The 19,524-nt window shown below is 46.0% G+C and overlaps 1 protein-coding gene across 8 annotated transcripts in view; it reads left to right on the top strand.

Moving 5' to 3' along the window:
* Positions 1-19,524, top strand: part of LMBR1 (limb development membrane protein 1) — a 129,505-nt gene that overhangs the window by 11,606 nt on the left and 98,375 nt on the right. For 4 of the 8 annotated variants that reach the window (XM_070423574.1, XM_070423575.1, XM_070423576.1 and 1 more), the window contains exons 2-4: positions 2,764-2,836; positions 5,633-5,672; positions 12,003-12,142. In XM_070423574.1, coding sequence (XP_070279675.1) covers positions 2,764-2,836; positions 5,633-5,672; positions 12,003-12,142 — 253 coding nt within the window. Of the gene's footprint in view, positions 1-2,763; positions 2,837-5,632; positions 5,673-12,002; positions 12,143-19,524 lie in introns of those variants that run through there. The other 4 variants (XM_070423582.1, XM_070423579.1, XM_070423578.1 and 1 more) reach the window with 4 other exon arrangements.

The following is a 19,524-nucleotide window of genomic DNA, read 5'->3' on the forward strand; positions in this document are numbered from 1 at the left end:
ATCTACCACTTCTGCACTAACTCCCCAGAATTCCTGAAACTAATAAAAAAAATCCCAAACATCCCTTAAGCACAACCGTCTACTTCTCCAGCTCCGTTGCTCAAGTTGTTTTATTGTAGCTGCTTCTCCACGGGAACCTCCGCTCCCATCCATCACCCATCCTGGTTTCTCTGGTCTCTGATGTACTTAGGGTTCATGGGCAGTCATTTCACTCACTCTTGCTAATGCCTAAACCAGTGTTGCTCAAACAGTGGCCCAGGGATTTCTGGGCATTGGTGGTTAAATCCCTGGGGCAGATGAGGTTACCTATGCAGAGCTTGTGGAATGAGAATTGATATCTGGTTCAGCCCAGGAATCACAGAGAAGGATGACGCTTAAAGGCTGGCAGGAGGGGGAGCCAGTGATGTTGCCTGGGAGCGCAGGAGAGGAGGAAGAAGCATGTGGCTTGCAAGTTGCTGCGTGGAGGTTGAGTGAATTCGTGAACTGGGCTGTTGGGTTGCTGCTGACCACTGCCAGGGCATGCCGAGTTGGGCAATGGGTGTGAGGTGACACTGGTGGTTGGCAGAGTGAGGGAGGTGGAGAGTGAAGTCTGAAGGTGTAGGCTGTAAAGGACATCAGATGTCTACCTGCATTGGCCTCAGCTCTGGGAACCAGACCACTTGTCAGACAGCGCCCCCAGGCCTCCCATGCTGCTTGGAGTTCTGGACTAGTGGGCCTGGAACTTTAAAGGCTATTTCATCTCACCGTGCTGCTCTTGTCTGGTACATTTCTCTACTCCATTTAATCTCCCACTCTCCATGAATTTGCTTCCATTTCGTTGACAACACAGAAGCCACCAAAAGAGAATATTTTGGTCTCCACCACTCATGTGCTTACCTACCCGCAGCGGCACTCGTATGTCTGTCTCCTGCTCTTCCTCGTCTTCCTGCTTTTCCTCTCCCTCCTCTTCCTTTCAGGTGGATTTTATACCTAGCCCCTCAACCTGGGCTCATTTCTTCAGCAAGTCTATGTTTTTTTTTCTCACATCAGTGATTTTTCTTTACTAGATATTCCTAGAACCATTGTAACTTTTCCCAACTTAAAAACTGCTCATGATTTCCCACTTCCTTCATATCTCCTTTGCTTCCCGTTATCATAAAACTCCTGGCAAGAACTGTCTGCTTATATTTGTTTCCAATTCTTTCATAATCAACTTTGGTCAGGGTTTTGCCTGCAGCCCTCCAGATCTCTGTATGTTTTGCTCTCTCCTCTCCTATGACTTTCCTCAAATGTCACCTTGTTAGTGAGGTGGCCCTCACCCTCCTGGTACTCCCTGTCCCCTCCTCCCGCACTGGTTGTCATCTGACACTCTGTGGACTTACGTATTTATTATCTGTTTTCTTACTGGAGTGGAAACTCAGTGAGGCGGAACTCGGTTGTGTTCCTGCTGTGCTCTCAGTTCTTGGGAGAGCACCTGGTGTCTGGTGGCCCACAGTGCGTACTTGCTGAATGAAAGAGTTCTGCTCAGCCCCGTCAGATTCCCTTGTCATTTGATCTCTCTGACTTTGACCTCTTATTTCACAGTGTTTCTGGCCAGTGACTTCTCCCATTGCTCTTCCAGCCTCTGGGACTTCCTTTTCATTGTAGACAACGTCCTGACTTCTGTGTACATTTCTGCACCAATAACTGCTGCTCCTTTCTGACCCATCTCCCACACTGGGAGGCTTAGGGAGGAGGTGGTGATGGTGGTACCTTCTCTTACCTGCCAGGGTTCCTGTGGGCTCCCAGCAGCAGGCTGTCCTGGATGCTCCTGACTCTGCTCCTTTGAGTCACTGTCAGTATTGTTTCCTGTCACTGTCCGCATGTAACGGGAGAACGTTGGCAGGAAGCTCATAGTGGTCCTCTCCTCCTCAGTTTGTCATTCCCTAGGTTATTAAACTGAGGTTATTAAATGAGGCATGTAGCCCGCCGGACGCGAGTTTGACATGCTTGCTATACAGTGTATGTCCATCACGCAGGTCCAAGGTCGTTCTCAGTTACACACTACTAACCGTCGCTTAGAAATCCACCTATGGGGTGCTCCCTAGACTTCATCATCACCTGAATGTTTTGATGTGAGAGTCTTGAGTCTTTTACTGTAGTCCCTGCACTGATGAGCCTTTCTTTCCAGCACACCTGGTCTTTGTGACAAGATCTGTTTCTGGACCCATCCTTGTCGCCTGTCATGCCCCAGATCTGATAGAAATGAAATGGAATTTAGTATTAAAGTCTTGTTTAACTGCTGTTTATTTTGATATGTGGTATGCTTATCTAATAATTATTGTCACATTAATTAGTGATGCCTCTGTGTGTATAACATGTTATATGATTTTCATACAATAGGCTGTTTTATTGATCTCTCTGGTGCTGCCAGTACACTTTTTCTATGTGACCGGAGCTTCATGTTATGTTTTAACATGGGGGGGCGGGGGGGGGGGGGCGGTGCTGGTAACCTCTACCTGACTTTATTTTCAGAGTTGTCAGTGATGTCCTGGTTTTTATATATTCACATGATTTTGAAAACAATTTGGTCAAGTTATGAAAAGAAAAATCTCCACTGAAAATGGTATTAAAACTAGTTCATATAAATTAATATTTCATCTAAACTTAATATTAGCAAAATATTTAAAATGTTCACTTTGTAATAAATCCCTTTTTTCTATAAATACCACGGATGTATTGTCTATTATTTAAAAAAAGATATGCAAAAAATGTAAATGATGTGTTAAATTTGTTCTGTTTCAGATATGTTTCCTTCTCTTTGCCATTCTTTACATCGTTTCCTACTTCATCATCACAAGATACAAAAGGAAATCAGGCAAGTAAAACATGTAATGGAAACTTTGATTTTCATGCTTGGTGGTCTAGGCCCGATACGAGGGCTCCACAGTGCCCGTGTGTGTGGCACTGTATTCACCATGCCCGTGGCTGAAGCAAGCAGTTGCCTGGTACTAAGAGCACTAAAAATAACCTCCAGGGAACCTGACTACTGTAGGGTCATCCTCTTAGGCCTTAGCCCTTGTTTGTCACATTCTTAGGGCCCAACTAAGAATAGTGCGGGCCCTCTAGTACACTGGAAATTCCCAAGTTTGTGGGGATATTTGGTTCCTGTGACTGGCTCTGAATTTGAACACACTCAGCCCCATCCCATTGTTGCTCTAACTACCAGAATACTTTTCTTTCTCTAAAGCAGGGGTGGGGAACCTTTTTTTTGCCAAGGGCCTTTTGGATTATAACATCATTTGCAGGCCATACAGAATTATCAACTTAAAAATTAACCTGCTTTATTGGTCAGACATTTAATTAACTCACTCCGAATGCCTTGTCAGGGCCACACTGAATGATTTCGCTGGCCTTATATGGCCTGAGCGCCTGACGCGCCCCCTGCCCCCAAAGTGATACAGAATGTATCCCTAACACCATATCCTTTTAGTATTTCATATATAGGGTGTCCCAAAAAATGTATACACACTTTGAATGAGTATAAAGTCAGTGTTTATTAACATAGAGTTCATTTTCAAAATTTAAAAGAATCTATAGAAATGAATAATTTTTTTTTTGTGTGTGTCAATACCTGTTTCCAAACTGATGACCGTTCTGGTCTAGGCTCTGCTGATAATGCGAAGCAATGGAATCGCAAACATCAAGAATCATTTCATTGGGTATTTGTGTGCCCTCAATTCGTTAACTGTTGCCGGTTTTGTGCTGTAAACCTTATCTTTTATGTATCCCCACACAAAGTCTAGTGGATAAATTTTCTTTGTTCAAAGCTTAGTTGGCTTCACATATTATTTCAAATCAGTTAAACCTGAAAAGGAGTGGAAATTGAGTTATCAGCTGTTAAAGTGTGTATATATAATATACACTTTGAATAATTATAAAGGCAGTGTTGTACTTCAACTGCATTTTTAAACTTCCAGAAGCATTTAGGATGAATTTTCTTTGTTCAAAGCTTACTCTGGCTGAAAAGAAAGAAACATCAGTTGAGTCAGCAGCTGTTACAGTGTGTGTACATGTTTTGGGACATGCTGTATATACTGTCTCGCCAGAGGGACCACTATATCTTTATTCTTTTTTAAAAGAACTTTTTGCTGTTTAATAATTCACAGATTTTTGTGCCAGGGTTTTATAAGCACCTAAGCAGTTACCTTACTGCCTTCTGTTAAATCTCAGCTGTTTTCCAGAAATGATAGGATTTTCTGCCTGTGATGTTGTGCTAATACTAGTGCTGTATGAATACTTGGGGATTCCATATATTAAAGATTCCTTGCATTATGTTAGCCTATCACACTTGTCTGTCAGACATTTGAAAGCAGTCAGGGACTACTCTTTGCTCTGAGATGTTACTTTAGAACTTGGCTCTGTGACAGCACTGACAGACTCCTGGGATTCCATAATCTCTCAAAATTTTGCAGACCTGGGATCCAAGACAGTATCTTAGCTAGTTTAAAAGATGTTTTGACATCAGATTTCATAGAATATGGACACAGAAGTAGAGCGGGGGAGAAAGAGAGAGAGAGGGTAGGGGGAGGCAGGCGATATTAATGAATGAATATAAAGCAGTGTTTTAGAGGAAATTAGAGATGATGAGCAGGAAAAGTGGAGTTTTATTAGATGCTCTTTTGGAGTAATCATGGGGAGGAGGTGATGAGGACTCTGGACCTAGTTGGCGGAGTGTTGAGATGTAATTGACAAAAAGCATTCTTTAAGGTTTGATGGTTGATTGGAGAGGGCACCACAGTATAAAAGTCAGTTGTGACTACATTATTTTGTGGTCACTTTGGTTGTAAAGCTATTTAGAGCAGCCTGTAATTCGGAATGGAGATTGGACTATGAGAGTGGCCCAAGCGGGCCATTGGCAGGGAAGCAGGTGGGCACTCAGAATTGCAGAGGCCTGCAGAGAGCCTTTGAGGACAAGCCCCGTTAGGCATTGCGGGGGCGGGGTGGGGGTGGGGGCAGGGGCTGGGTGTTGTGCAGTGTCCTTGTAATTGGGTCAAAGTTTCTTGGTAAGGTTACGTGGGAGGACAGAGGAGATGGCTGGCAGCCGTGATGGGGGCTGAGTGAGCACCGGCAAAGCGGACATATTCTTGTATGTGCCTTGGACAGTCATGATGAAGTGTGGTGCAGTGGGACCCCAGGTGGGTTAGGGTGGCCTACTGCCAATGACAAACTCACATTCTAGGAAAGTACATGAGTCCTGAGAGTCTGAATTTTAATTTTATAGCAAACATTTTTTTTTTTTTTGGCTATTAACCAGAAAATCTCATTCATTAGCAACTTCACTTACATTTTATAACAGTAAGTGTGATAGTGGTCTTAAGGGCCTACTAAGCTTCATTTTCTTGAGCACTGAATGTTTGGGATATTTTAATTACATGTGGCTATTTTGTTAATAAGGATTTTGATTAGTCAAAACACTATTCTTTTAATCATATTCTCTCCTATCTCATTTAATAAAATTTAAATTTGGATCTGTGCTGAAATAAAAACAGTGCTGTTTAAAAATGTTTCCATTCAATAATTGCTGCTTTAAATTTATATGTTTGTTTTTCATAATGAATGAAACATCTTGTTGGAAGAGAAAATAATGTTAATACCTTAAACATTTTTGCAGATGAACAAGAAGATGAAGATGCCATAGTCAACAGGATTTCGTATGTATTTTAAAGTTTAATTGTTTTGTTTATAATTCTGGAGTCATAAATTCTCAAAATTTAATTCTACCTTTTGGGCAGAAATATGGAAGAAATTTACCTAAGATATTACAACACTTTCATCAATATTAATCCTATCCTCAGAAAACACACATAGGCAAGTATGCATGAATAATGAAGGATTGATTATCTCCTGTTAAATTAGCTTATTTAAGGAGCTGATAGATTTTTTTTGTTAATCCTCACCCAAGGATATATATTTTTTCCCACTGATTTTTAGTTGGAGGGAGGGAGGGAGACAGAGACACATGGATTGGTTGCCTCCCTCACGTGCTCCAACTGGGATCGAACCTGGGGATCCTTCAGTTCTCAGGCCGACACTCCAACCACTGAGCAAGCCAGCTAGGTAGGGCAAGCCGACAGGTTTTAATTTCAGAAGATTTAGCCTGGAAATGGGCTTCAGGTTGGGAAAGTTGCTGGGCCATTAAGAAAGCAAGCTCCCGGCTTCTGAATGGTCTGCTGAGCAGCCTGGACGGGTTTAGAGGAGGGAGTGCCATCTGTCTGGTTACAGACCTCCTATGAGCAGGGAGGTAGTCCTTTCAGGGGCCAGAGCTCTTCTGCTATCTCTAAGTGGAAAGCAGTGAATTCTTTTCTATCAGGTTTGCTCAATGAAACTGAAATTCCACAGCTTTGCCTACTGCATAGGAAACATCTGTTTTTTGATTGTTTTCATTGATACTTTAAAAATGTTTTGAAGTAGTCACAAATTTGTAGGAAAGTTAGAAATACAGTACAAAGACTTTTGTTCCATGAGCCCTTGGAGAAGTTGCTGACTGGATGCTCCATTTCTGCAGGATACTTTTGTATCTAATTCCTATAAACAGTGAATTCTCCTGCAAGTCCACCATACAGCCACCAGCATCACGAAGTTGGCATTGACACAGTCCGAGCTGTGCTGCGTTCCAGTTTGCTGTTGTCCCCATGATGTCCCTGGTTCAGAACCCCACACTGCAGGGAACAGCTGTGGCCCTGTGGTCGCCCGCAGACGAAACTCGACTTCAGTATTTCCTTTGACTCCCTGACCTTGTCAACACATTTGTACATTTCAGGCTGGTCATGTGGTTTGTCTGTTGTCCCTTCACGGTTAGTGTCAGATTACCCAGCTTCTGCTGAGGTGCTGGGGAGGAGGAGAGGAGAGGGGAGGGAGACAGACAGCATGTTCTCTCTCTCTCTCTCTCTCTCTCTCTCTCTCTCACGCACGCACACACACACACACACACACACACACGCATGCACACGCTTCCCCCTACACAGGAGCGTTACTCGGCCATGAAGAGGAATGCAGACACCTGCTACCACATGCACGAACCCCTAAGACATGATGCTGGGTGAGATGAGCCAGTCACCAAAGGTCACCAGTGTTGATTCCATATATGAGAAACGTCCAGAATAGGTAAATTCAGCAAAAGCAGATTGGCGGTTACTAGTGGCTGAGAGGAGGAGAATGGAGAGCAACTGCTTAGTGGGTTTGGGATTTTACTTTGGGGTGGCGAGAATGTTCTGGTTGCACAACATTGGTAATGTTCTACATCTACTGACTTGTTTGCATCAAAGTGGTTGATTTTACTCAATAAGGCAATGCTTTCAACTAACAAATGATTTGATTTATTACTGAAAAATGAGTGTGGACAGATCCTGCTGTACTGGATTTGGATTTAAATTATTTAAACACCCAGGGAAAGCAACTGTGACTCCATACTGGGCATTCTCTATATGGCTTTAATACTTAGGCCCAAAACATGATGCTTTAAATGTGCAGGATTAGGGACCTTAGGTTTTAGTCCCAGCACCATGACATTTGGGAACATTCTCTGTTCCAGTTCCTGCTCCCTAAAAACACAATAACACACTCACTTCAGAAAGCCACAGAGGGTCCCACACTGGCTGCCCGGTGGACAGGAACTGTGTCCAACGAAACCCTCCAGGTTGAAGTACTGAGGTTGCGCTTCTCTCCTCTGCGTGGTCTCTGTTCCACTTTGGTGGTACAATTACTGAAATGCATTTGTAGATCAATAATTTATGAATCGATTAGTGCCGGTCACGTTGGCCATTCCCCTTGCAGTATAATTTAGGAAAATATGCAGTTTCCTGGTGGCTCTGGAGGGGCCCCGCCCCTCAGCCTGATTTGGCTAGGCGGCGCAGCGTGTCTGAGTGTCATGTGATGACACGGACACCTTCCTGAGGGAGATGCTGTGCACCCACTGCAGAGTCAGGAGGCAGCCTGGAGGGGGAGGCACCCAGTCCATCCCCTGGACCTCTCACCCAGTGCTCTTTCTGTCGCTCACTGCCTGTTCTTCCTTCTGTGATGGGATGAGTGAGAACTAGACCTGGGTTCAAATTCTGAACCCGGATTCATTTGAGTCCAGGCAAGATGGAGAAGCCAAGACTTGTGTTTGGCACGTGAGCTGGGCCTGCGCCCGCTGTGTGGTGCTGCTGTGCAGATAAACAGCACAGGCACAAGCAAGGTTCGGGCTTCTGCACAGTGGCCGTGGTCTCAGGGTCGTCCCCTGCGCCCTGACCCTCTTCCTGGCCTTCCTTCCTCCCACTGAAGGGAGTTGTGGGGGGCACTGAAGAGGGTGAAACAGGAGAGGCTGAGCCTGAGCAGGAAACGTGGATGTGGTCAGTGTTCTGAGAGTTCTGCAGTGCGGTGCCTGCTAGCCGCCTGCACAGAGAGGGCTCTAGGGTGACTCCAGCGCTGCCAGCACAGAACCCCTCCTGTGCCTCCCACCTTGCTCCAGAGCCCACTTTCACGTTGTTGTTTGCTCCTCAGGGCCTTCATTCTGCCCTCTGTCTGTCTCCTTGTGCCCCCAGATTAACTCCCTCTGCCCTCCCCAACCAGAATTACACTTGCTCACAGCGACTCTCTGCTTGTCACTGGATTGGAATAGAAGTGGTTGATATAAAATGCATGCCTAACTGGTGAAACAGCCTGTGCGGAGCATGCCGAGCCCACGCAGGTGAAGAGAGGGCCTCGCACATGTCCCACCCTGGAGGGTGGCCGGAGTGGGCTAAGGGTTTGAAAGCAGGGAGGAAAATTCCCTGCAGAGGGCGATCCTGGCATGGGGTATCACCTGAGGGTGAGGAGGGACGCCACATGGTTTGGGGGTGCTGTACCACAGGGAGCCAGAGCCAGTGCAGGGTAGGGAGGGTGTCTGTGCAGGATGGCAGAGCCCTCGAGGCATGGCCTGGCATGGGTGTGACAGCTCAGGTGGGGGGCGGCATAGGGCAGGAAGGTCCAAAATGGGGCGTTACCTGAGCAGCAGGCACCTCTGCATAGGGTGGGTGTCAGTGTGATGGGAGACTGATCGCAGATGTGGGACCGGTCCATTAGAGATGATGGGAACCAGTCCCAGTCGGGGAGAGGGGGACAACGAAAGGGAACACTGAGTTGTCGCAGTGGAGTTGGGGGTATCACTGTGGACTCATGGTTTTCAGTACAGAGAGTTACTGGGTCACTGCAGATGTGCGTGTGGGTGCGTGCATGTACACACAGCGCCAGTGCACCCTGGGCTGGCCTGCCACTGGGCCTGGGAGCGCAGCACCCAAGAGCAGCGAGTGCCTCTGAGTACAGCTCTCAGGACAGGAGCAGGGCCCCGGGAAGCACTGGCTGCAGGGCTTCCGTGTACCTTGTCCTGTGGGGCGCAGGGACGTGCCAGAGGATGAGGGCGCATGTCAGAAAGACTCCGGCCTTCAAGGGCTTTCTCGCCAAACCAGGGACAGTCTGATCATCACAGTAATGGGTGTAACGGATCCTGCACAGATGAATTAGCGCCTGAGTGCCCATGGCTGTCACCAAAGGGATAAGTTGTTTGACCAGGAACAGGACATGTTCTTGGTTTCCTTAGCTTCCCACACAGTGCTTATGATGAAAGGGAGGAGTAGCTTTAGCTTGGAGGGCCCTGGCAGACATCACCTTGAGCAGTGATGAGAGGACGTGACCAGTATGGGGCAGGCAGAGAGTCAAGGCCATCGGAGGGCCTGCCGTGAGAAGTCCAGAGATTGTTGTGACAGTCGTCTCATGGACATGGCGGCCTGCAAGTGTCCCAGCTGAACTCCTTGTTCCTCCGCTGCAGCCTCCTCCATCGTGCTGATTAGTGCGACTGTCCACATCCTCAGGCTAAAACCCAGGAGTGGTTCTTGACCCCTCTCGTCCCACACAGGTACTGCGGTTCTGTCCACAGAGCCTTCCGTGCAGAAGGGGCGTTTCTGAAACCGTCCATCACTTCCAAGGGCACTTTCCTGCAGTTCCATAAGCAGCCACCACTCTGGCTACATGGCAGGGCCTCACCTTAGGGACCCCGCGCCAGCACTTTTTAAAAAAAATTTTTTTAAAAATTGATTTCAGAGGAAGGGAGAGGGAGCGAGAGATAAAACATTAATGATGAGAGAATCATTGATCACCTGACACTGGGGATCGAGCCCGCAACCTGGGCTTGTGTCCTGACCGGGGATCAAACCATGGCTTCCTGGCTCATAGGTTGATGCTCAACCACCGAGCCACACCGGTGGGTCCCCATCGGCTTCTCAGGGGCAGCTCTCCTAGCTCCCCAGGGCAGTTAGGGAGGATGCTGTGGTCTTTTTTGTGTCTCCAGGGCCAACCCCAGCACTGGAAATGCGGTGGGCCACAGTCTTGGTAAGAGCTGTGGTCCAGTCAGGGTGCCCGTGTGATCAGGGTTTCCTGGGGCTCTGTGACTTCAAATACTCCCCGCGGAAGCTTTGACAGGTCAGGGCTTTGATTTGGAAATTGTGGCTGGCCTTTATTGCTGGGTCTGTGGTCCGAGTGTCATGGGAGCCAAGAGTGGGGGAAGGGAAATGCTGAGGGATGTATAGGGCGACCCTGGGGACAGAGCCGACGGTGGCCCTGGCCTGGAGCCCTAGAACCCACTCACGTGTGGGGCACAAGGAGGTTAGGTGACTGACTGTGGGACTGTGGTGGTGGAGAGGGGTGTAGAAAAGCCTCGGTGGCGTGCAGCACCTGGTGTGACCGGCTGAGGGTTGATTTCATTTCCAGCTTTGGAAGGAGGTGGTGGAAGCCAACAGGACACTTCCTCACTGGCTGGAGGACAAGACCGGCGGCCCTCGCTCAAGGCCATTCGCCATCACTGCTGCAGTGGGCAGTGGCCCAGCGAGGCTTGTGCTCCTGCTCTGACCAGGAGACACGTCCCGTTAGCAGAGCCTTCAAGGTCGTCTCCTGGGTCTGGTTTGGATTGTGTTTTGGTGTGCGTCACGTGGTCTCATGTAAAATCCATCAGTGACACTGAACAGGTTCCTGATGGGTTGGCTCAAAGCAGGAAACACTTCTGTGGGCCACCACAAGGTGGCATTGCTGCAAAGTTACTCCATCCGATGTGGATTTAGAGCGTTTGTGTGATGGTTTTCCTTACATTTTCACATTCTTCCTATATTTTCTTTAATGGGATGACTATTAAATTAACTTTCCCTCTCTAATGTTGGTGAGACTCCTGTTTTCTTTGCTACTTAAAAAAATCTTAAAAAATAGCTATAAAAATTTAAACGTTGCAGACGTGGGACTGAGAGTGAGCCCCTTGAAACCCGCTCTCCCCTGGGCTTCGTTCTGTGCTGTGCTGGGGCCTCCACCTCTACTTTCCTGTGTGTATTTGTGCGCTTTTTTGCGGGGAGGGGCATGCTTTCTATTTATCGTCTGTCTTTCCTTCAATTTGTGTTCCTGACTTGTTTTAGACACCTTTCTAAATTAGTACATATTAGAGATATTTTTTAAAATGACAGAATAGTGTTTTAAATACTGTTTAATGATCCCTACTGTTGATTAGTACAATTTATTTACACTTTACCCATTTTAAGGGGTAGCAGACCAGTGGCTTTGTAAGTTTGCTCCTGAAATACGAGTTTTTCATACTGCGTTCACAGGTATTTTTTCACCTAAAATAGTTGTTGCCTTGCTTTTAGCATAGATTGCCAAAGCTATTAATCAAATGCAATGTGAAATGAACATCACATATAAAGGAGGAGAGAGCCTACAGCTCATTCTCTGCGAGTGTGTGAGGCTTCTGCCTTCGGTACATGTGTCCTCTGGGGCCTTCTCGTTAGATCCACCAGTCTCTGCAGAGTGAGGTGCTCTAGAGTTGATGTAGGATCACACATGTGTCATTTGTCTTCCGGTTGCATAGGTTTCATGAAATTTTCCCGTAATTTTTTTTAGATAAAAATTTCAGAATTTTTATTCGTTTTGAATGATGGCCACATCCCCTGCTTCCCGGTCGCTGGTGACACGCCTCTCTTCTCTTCCAGGTTGTTTCTGTGCACGTTCACACTCGCAGTGTCTGCTGGGGCTGTGCTGCTCTTACCCTTCTCCATCATCAGCAACGAAATCCTTCTTTCCTTTCCTCACAACTACTATATTCAGTGGCTCAATGGCTCCCTGATCCATGGTTAGTATGTATGGCTTCATCACCATTAATGTTTTAATTTTGTACTGCACTGTATTTTTAGATTTTCCTTTTCATAATTTCTTCATAATTTGCATCTTTCTTTGATAAATCACTTGAGTCCTTAATAAAATCAGAAAACCAGATTTTATTCACCTCCCTTTTCCTGTTAGTTGTGAAAGGCTTCTCTGTTTTACTTACTCAAGGAGTAGTTTTAATACTGACCAGGATTCTGATAAGTACATTTTAATTTAAATATTTAGCAAGAGAATTTTGGTTTTATCTGAACATGCCAGAAGAACTCAACCTCCATTGAAAACCTGAAAAACGAGCCAAGTTTCCATTGTATTTATTTGCTGTTTCTCTAGACATTTCAAAATGTGTGGTAGAAGGGGAAACTCTTTTATCAAGTACAAACTTTAAAGTTGATGTGGTTTTTAATAAAATAATGAGTTATCATAGGCAACATGGTATATTACTTTGAAGCCAAAGAGATCTGCATTCTAATCTTAGCTCTGCCATTTTCTAGAAATTTTTAGTGAGGTAGGACATTTTAATTTGTAATATACTGTATATCTAAAAAGGTTTAATGTGTATATTTTTATATGTTGCATAGTCCCTTGCTCCTCCTTTTTTTTCTATATTGAATTATGTGATCTCTTTATGTGTCAAACACAGCTTTTTATCCAATTTTTATAGATATGTTTTTCTAGTTATTTTGCTTTTGAATTTTATTTGTTTTTTTGATTTATATAAGTTTTACATTTTTATGTTGTACAGTCTTTTTCTTCCTTTGGTTTCTCTAATGGTTTTTGTGTTTAGAAGATCCCTTCGCTTCCTAAGATGTGACAAATACTTCCTTTTTCTCTGTTGGAGTGTTGTCCTGTACAGCTAAAGGGTTGTGGGTTTGATTCCCGATTGGGGTGTGTACAGGAGGCAATTGATTGATACTTCTCTCTCACATTGATGTTTCTCCCCTACCCCCCCCCCCCCCCCCCCCAAATCAATAAATATATCCTCGGTGAGGATTAAATAAATTTAAAAAAATGGTTTTGTTTGCATTTAACTGTTTAATTCACCTGGAGTTTATACATATACCCTTTCTCTTACTCCTTTGTATGTGTTTAAAGAAATACATGTTTGCTGTAGAAAATTTGGAAAACAACATTTATAGGGAAGAGAATCACTCTTCCTCACAATCCTGTATGGTGGAAAGTACTGTGGACACTGGCCTGCAGCTTTCAGCTCTCTGTGGATTTGAGCAGACCACTGGCGGAGGGCACCTGCTGCGCTCACTGCTGCCTTGTGTCCTTCCCCGTCCACGGCTGCAGTGTCACTTAGAGCCATTATGATCATGGTTCTTCCAGGTTTTTAATTAGAAAGCTACAATTGTCTCCTTATAAATAAATATTTGCCCTTAAATTTATGCAATTCACTTTCCAGGTAAGCATACTTTACAAGTATTTAGAAAGAGATTTCCCCTTTATTCTTCAGAAAAAACTGTACGAATTTTTCAGGCGGCTTCATCCTGGCCAGTATGCAAGCGTCTGTGTTCCCAGAGTGTGTCTTTACCAAGTTTGGTTGTTAGTGAAAACAAACCTACCAATTGAATAGAGGAAACATTTCCCCTTAAATTTCTATTTCCTTAGTTACTAGTGCAGGTGGACATTTACAAGGCACACTTATAGGTCATTCATATCTTTTAGTAAATTGCCTACCTGTGTTCTCTTTGCTTATATTTGCAGTGTTTTTATTTTACGTAATTAGTTGTCTATCAGGTTAATCGCAAACATTTTCCTCCCAATTGTCCTTTAATATTGCTTAAGCTGTTTTTTGACGTAAGAATTTTAAAATTCATTCTAATTGCATATTTTAATCTGGCCTTGTGGTCACTGTCATGCTTGAAACTGGAAACAATGGAGTCATTGACACTCTGAGGACCAGATGAATTCAGTAAGGTTAGGACTAATTATTAAGTGAATAAAAAAATTACTCTATTTTCCAATTGGTTAGCAATTGAAAAACTCAAATAAGGAAAATAAGGTGTTTACTGAAATGGACACGGAAAGTAAGTCTGAAAGGTCACCTGTTACTCTGAAAGGCAGGAAGCAGCCTGGAAGGTCCTGGCTACGGTCCCTGGAGTTGTCTTTAGATGACAGAGCTATTTGTGATGAACAAACACCTTGGTAGCCACATATAATCCACAGGTGGTTCTTGTATGTGTTGTCCAACGTGTTTGGGGAAGACTGGCATGCTTCCCTCTGGGCCGCTTTTCTGTGAGACTGTGGGTGCCATGTGCTTGCCTTCCTGAGTGCTGGGCTCCGGGTTTTCACCGGCAGTGAGGTGGCTAAGGCTGGGCTGACTGGTGTGACAAGTGCATTTACCTTTGTTTTCAGTTTTACTCGTAGAAATGGCATGCTGTACTAATGGCCTTCATTTACTCTAAATCAGGGCTATTTCCTTGTTCTGTTTATGGACAAGGTAAGAGCTATCAACACATGACGTGCCCTATATTTGGTACAAGATGCCTTAACCTTGGAAGTGATATTTGTCTGCATGGGTTGTCTTTCTCATTATGATGTAAGGGTGTAAGCTCAGGCACGTAATTTTGTTTTTAAACCAGGGCCTAGGACAGTGCTTTCCATGGAGTGGTTGCTCAGTAAACATACACTGAAGGATTACACTACATAAGACAAAAGAACCTATATGTATAGTAAACACATGAGCTGAAAGTTGGGGAGCAAGAGGAAGAAGCATCTAAATCAGGGGTCCTCAAACTTTTTAAACAGGGGGCCAGTTCACTGTCCCTCAGACCGTTGGAGGGCTGGACTATAGTTTAAAAAAAACACTATGAACAAATTCCTATGCACACTGCACATATCTTATTTTGAAGTAAAAAAAAACAACGGGAACAAATACAATATTTGTATTTGCATGTGGCCCGCGGGCCGTAGTTTGAGGACCCCTGATCTAAATGATGGTATTGCTTCTAAATCGTTCTGGGGACGGTCTAGGCGGCCTGACTGCCAGCCCTGGGGCTCGCTCTGGAGGCTTTTATGACCCTGGTCTTCCTTCTACTTGCTCGATCTGTGTCCTCTGTTGCATGTAGTGAATCTCCTGAAGCTTCCCACTCGTCTTTGTCTTCTAAACTTAGTGCTTTCTGTAAGCTGTGTCTGACATCCGAAGGAATGCTCACTAGTCCCTCAGATTGTCGTGAGGCTGAAGAGCTGTCAGTCTGAGATGCTTGCTTCTTGGCTTCTCGGAAATGATACCCATTAACAAGGCCACACTGTTGTGAAGCAGACGCAGGAGAGCTGATGGTGTCGTTCCAGTCCGGTTGGAAGGCCTGAGAACCAGGGAAGCTGGTGGAGTCAGTTTTAGTCTGAGTCTGAAGGCCAGAGAAGACCAGTATCTGAGCGGGAAGACAGGCAGAAAGAAAGAGCTCCTGTTCCTCGGCCTCTTGTTCTGTTCAGGCCTTCCACTGATTGGGCGGGCCACCACGTGGGGAGGGCAGCCTGCTGTCCTCAGGCTACCAGTGCAAACATGGATCTTTTATTTTTTTAAAAAATATATATTTTATTGATTTTTTACAGAGAGGAAGGGAGAAGGATAGAGAGTTAGAAACATCGATGAGAGAGGAACATCGATCAGCTGCCTCCTGCACACCCCGCACCGGGGATGTGCCCGCAACCAAGGCCCTTGACTGGAATCGAACCCGGGACCCTTCAGTCCGCAGGCTGACGCTCTGTCCACTGAGCCAAACAGGTCAGGGCACAAACGTGGATCTTTTAGAAACACCCTTGCAGGCAGACTCAGAAATTGATCAAATATCTGGGTACCCTGCAGCCCCATCACATTGACACATAAAATTAACCATCACAAGTCTGCCCTTTGTTACCAATTTTCCAGTCACATTCTTTCCAAGATCCTGACCATCCAGCCAACCTATTGGTCGCAGCCATGAATCAGCATATAGTCACACGTCTGGCCATGTCTCCTTCCAAGCAAAGGAACGACCAGGTGCACTGCTGGAGTCACTGTGGTTATCTTTTAACAGAGCAAACCTCAAACTGGGCAAAAAAGAAAAAAGAAAAAAAGGACAGGTTGGGAGCTTCAGTTGCCCGCCAGCCAGGGGCTGAGGGCCGTTTTCAGGCTGGCGGGCAACTGAAGCTCCCGCCCCCTGGGGGATTTCCTCAGCGCTGCCCCTCAGAGGTGTCCTTAGAAGCAATGCCTTCCTGTGCTGCCTGCAGGGAACCCAGGCCCAAGTCTTCTCCGCTGGCACCTCACTTTGGGGCCCTCCCCAGGAGGGCAGGGTGCAAGCGGGAGAGAAGGATGGAGACCATGGGCATTTGGGCCAGTTCCTCCCATAGCTCACTTGTGCCTTCAGGCCTGTTCAGGCCTCATGACACATGTGCCACTTCCGTTTGAGGGCAGAGGGCTGCCATGCATGCCCAGCTATGTGCCTGGTGGATCAGATGACATCCTGTTCACGCTGAGCAGCTAGGTCTCCTGGGAACCCCATGGGCAAGTGTTCAGTCTCTGCGGAGGCCCAGGGGCTGCAAGAGCTGTTTCTCAAATAGAGGGTAGTTATCCACACAGCACAGAGGGCTTTCCTCCAGAATCCTACGGGCTTCACCCATTGGTGCTGTCCAAGGCTCCACACGGCACCCAGGTCTGCCGTGACACTCCAAGCACGGGGGGGGGGTGTTGGGGGGCGGTCTGCTGGCTTATGTGGCCCAAGGGCAGAGCACAGCCTGGCCCGTCGCAGAGCTTCCTCTCGTGTTGGCCCCACTCGCAGCAACTCGCAGCCCTGCTGGCCACATGGTAAAGGCCCCGAGGAACACACCCAAGTGAGGAATGTTACCTCCAAGATCCAAAGAGGCCACTCGGCATGTGGGTTAGTTTTGGTGGTAGGAGGATCAGGTGCAACAACATATCCTTCTCCCGGGAAGGGCTCTCTCAGGGTGCCCAGACCCTGACCCCTAGACATCACTGAGGTAGAAGGCCCTGGAGTTTGTTGGATTTCTTTCCCACCTCTGACGCACAGATGGATTACCCACACATCTAGAGCGGTTGCTACTTGTTGCTCACCAGGTCCAGTCAGCACGGTGCCGTCTGTATAATGGGCCTGGATGATGGGTGTGGAAGGAAAGGCAATCAGATCCCTGCAAACTGCACTGTGACTCAGGCCTGTAGAGCTGTGGTCCCGAGGTGGGGCAGTGGAGGTGATTGCTGGCCTTGCCAGCTGAGCAAACTGTCTGGAGGCCTTAGGAACAGCGCTGGAGAAGAGGCAGTCACAGTAGTACAAACGAGGGACTGTGTTAGTTTTCTTAGGCAATGACACCACATCTGGTACAGCAGCTGCAGTAGGAGGCCGTGGCCTGACCAAGCTTATGATGACCCACTGTCCCTCCCCAAGGGCCATCTGTCTCGGGGTCTTTCCCATCCCGGGGCGCAGATTGCTGTGTGCTTTCCTTCCTGGTTGGAGGCAGTGCTGCCATTTGTATGGTAGTAGCCTCACTCCCCAGCCAGGGACAGTGTGGGGTTCTGCCCACTGCTAGTGTGGCCAGTTATGCATCCAGAACGAATATGACCACAGAACGGGTTCAGGGACCCACTGTGAGGCATGTGAGACCTGAGATAAACTCCCTGATTCACTTGACTTCCCTAAGTCCCCACTCTGACTGGGGACCACAGTGATGTGGGTGTCCTGGAATTAGTGGCAGCTCAGAGCCGGTGTTTAGTAGCCCCGAAAAGTATGACTTTTTCCTTCACCCAGTGCAGTTATGTCATCCATGTTCATTTGCCAATCATTTACCGTGATTGACAGGTGTGGGATTTTCTTGAATTGTTATTTGTCTTTCCTTTGTTAAACCTTTCATGAACTTATGCAAAATTCTTTTGAGGGCTCAGAATATGTGTTAAAATGTCAATCTCCCGTGGAGCACCAATTTCAGTGCTTTTACACTGAAAATGTTCAATAATGATTCATTGATCGAATGAGTAAAAGTCATTAATTGTATCATTAGGAATACTTAGTAAGAGTGAACTTACTTTGAAAAGAAATTTAATAGCTTACCTTATAAAATTGTCAATATATATGTTTTTGGTTGATTGTGCCTTTAATGTATAAATCACAAATGCTTCAGTTTGTATAAGTAAACTTCCCTTGGTTAAATACACTGTTTGGATTTTGGACATATGGGGTTGAGGTGTTACATGTTAACCACATTACCTTGGGATGCCACTTCCCTTCTCTGGGCCAGAATTTAGCATCATAAAAAAATAAAATGTTAATCTGAATTCTAAATCTCTGTATCGTGAAGCAAGATATATCTCTTTCTATAAGGAGAAAATCATTAGAACAGCCTGAAGCATGCGATACACAGAAGTGGTGCTGAGGCTGGAGTGAGGCAGGATGGTGGGCCTCTGGCAGCCACTGCTCTGGCCGGGGGTCTTTGCCGCTTGCCGGCATGATGCTGTGAGGTGAGTCCCATTGTTGTCTCAGTTCGGGCCATGACATGCCAGCAACTGCAGTTTATTGTGGGATGGTACAGAGGAGTAGAGATGACAAATTAAAATGGTAGCTAAACCTTACATAGTTACTTTTGTTGGTATGTATCAATATTAAATGGTAAAATTGGGCAGAAGAAAGGAAGTATACATTTGTAATTACTTTCTGTATTTTGTATATTAAAAATTAAGAAAAATAAGAAACTTCAGTTCCATAAATTGAAAAATGATGATACAACTGCTTATGGGTTTTCCTTTAGGTGATGAAAACGTTTGGAACTAGATAGAGGGGTTGGTTGCACAACATTGTCAATGCACTAAATGCCACTGAATTGTTCATTTTAACCCTTTTTGGTCTAACCTCAAGGCTGACTTGACAGACCAGGCGATAGGAGCAGGTCCAACGTCGAGCAATAAGAACATTAAAAAGTTCAACATTCAATCCCGTCAATTAATTTGGGCCAGACTGTTTGAAATCCAAAAATAACATTGGACCGCAAAGGGTTAAAGTGCTAATTCTGTATAATAAAGGCCCAATATGCTAAGTGTCTGGTCGTCCATTCAACCAATCAAAGCATAATATGCTAATGATATGCTAAGGCCACTCAACCGCTCACTATGACGTGCACTGACCACCAGGGGGCAGACAGTTGACTGGTCGACCAGTCACTATGACGTGCACTGACCACCAGTGGGTAGAGGCTCCAACCAGTAGGTTAGTTTGCTGGTGGGGTCTGGCCAATCAGGACTGAGCAAGACAGGCCGGAAATGCCCTGGAGCCCTCCTGCAGTCCTTCCCCGGCTGGCCAACCTGTGCCCCTTCCCAGCCCCAATCATGCACTGGTGGGGTCCCTCGGCCTGGCCTGCACCCTC

Source organism: Myotis yumanensis, unplaced genomic scaffold, assembly GCF_028538775.1.
Source record: "Myotis yumanensis isolate MYYU_CA2020_CCGP unplaced genomic scaffold, mMyoYum1.0.hap1 SCAF_9, whole genome shotgun sequence".
Classification (NCBI taxonomy): domain Eukaryota; kingdom Metazoa; phylum Chordata; class Mammalia; order Chiroptera; family Vespertilionidae; genus Myotis; species Myotis yumanensis.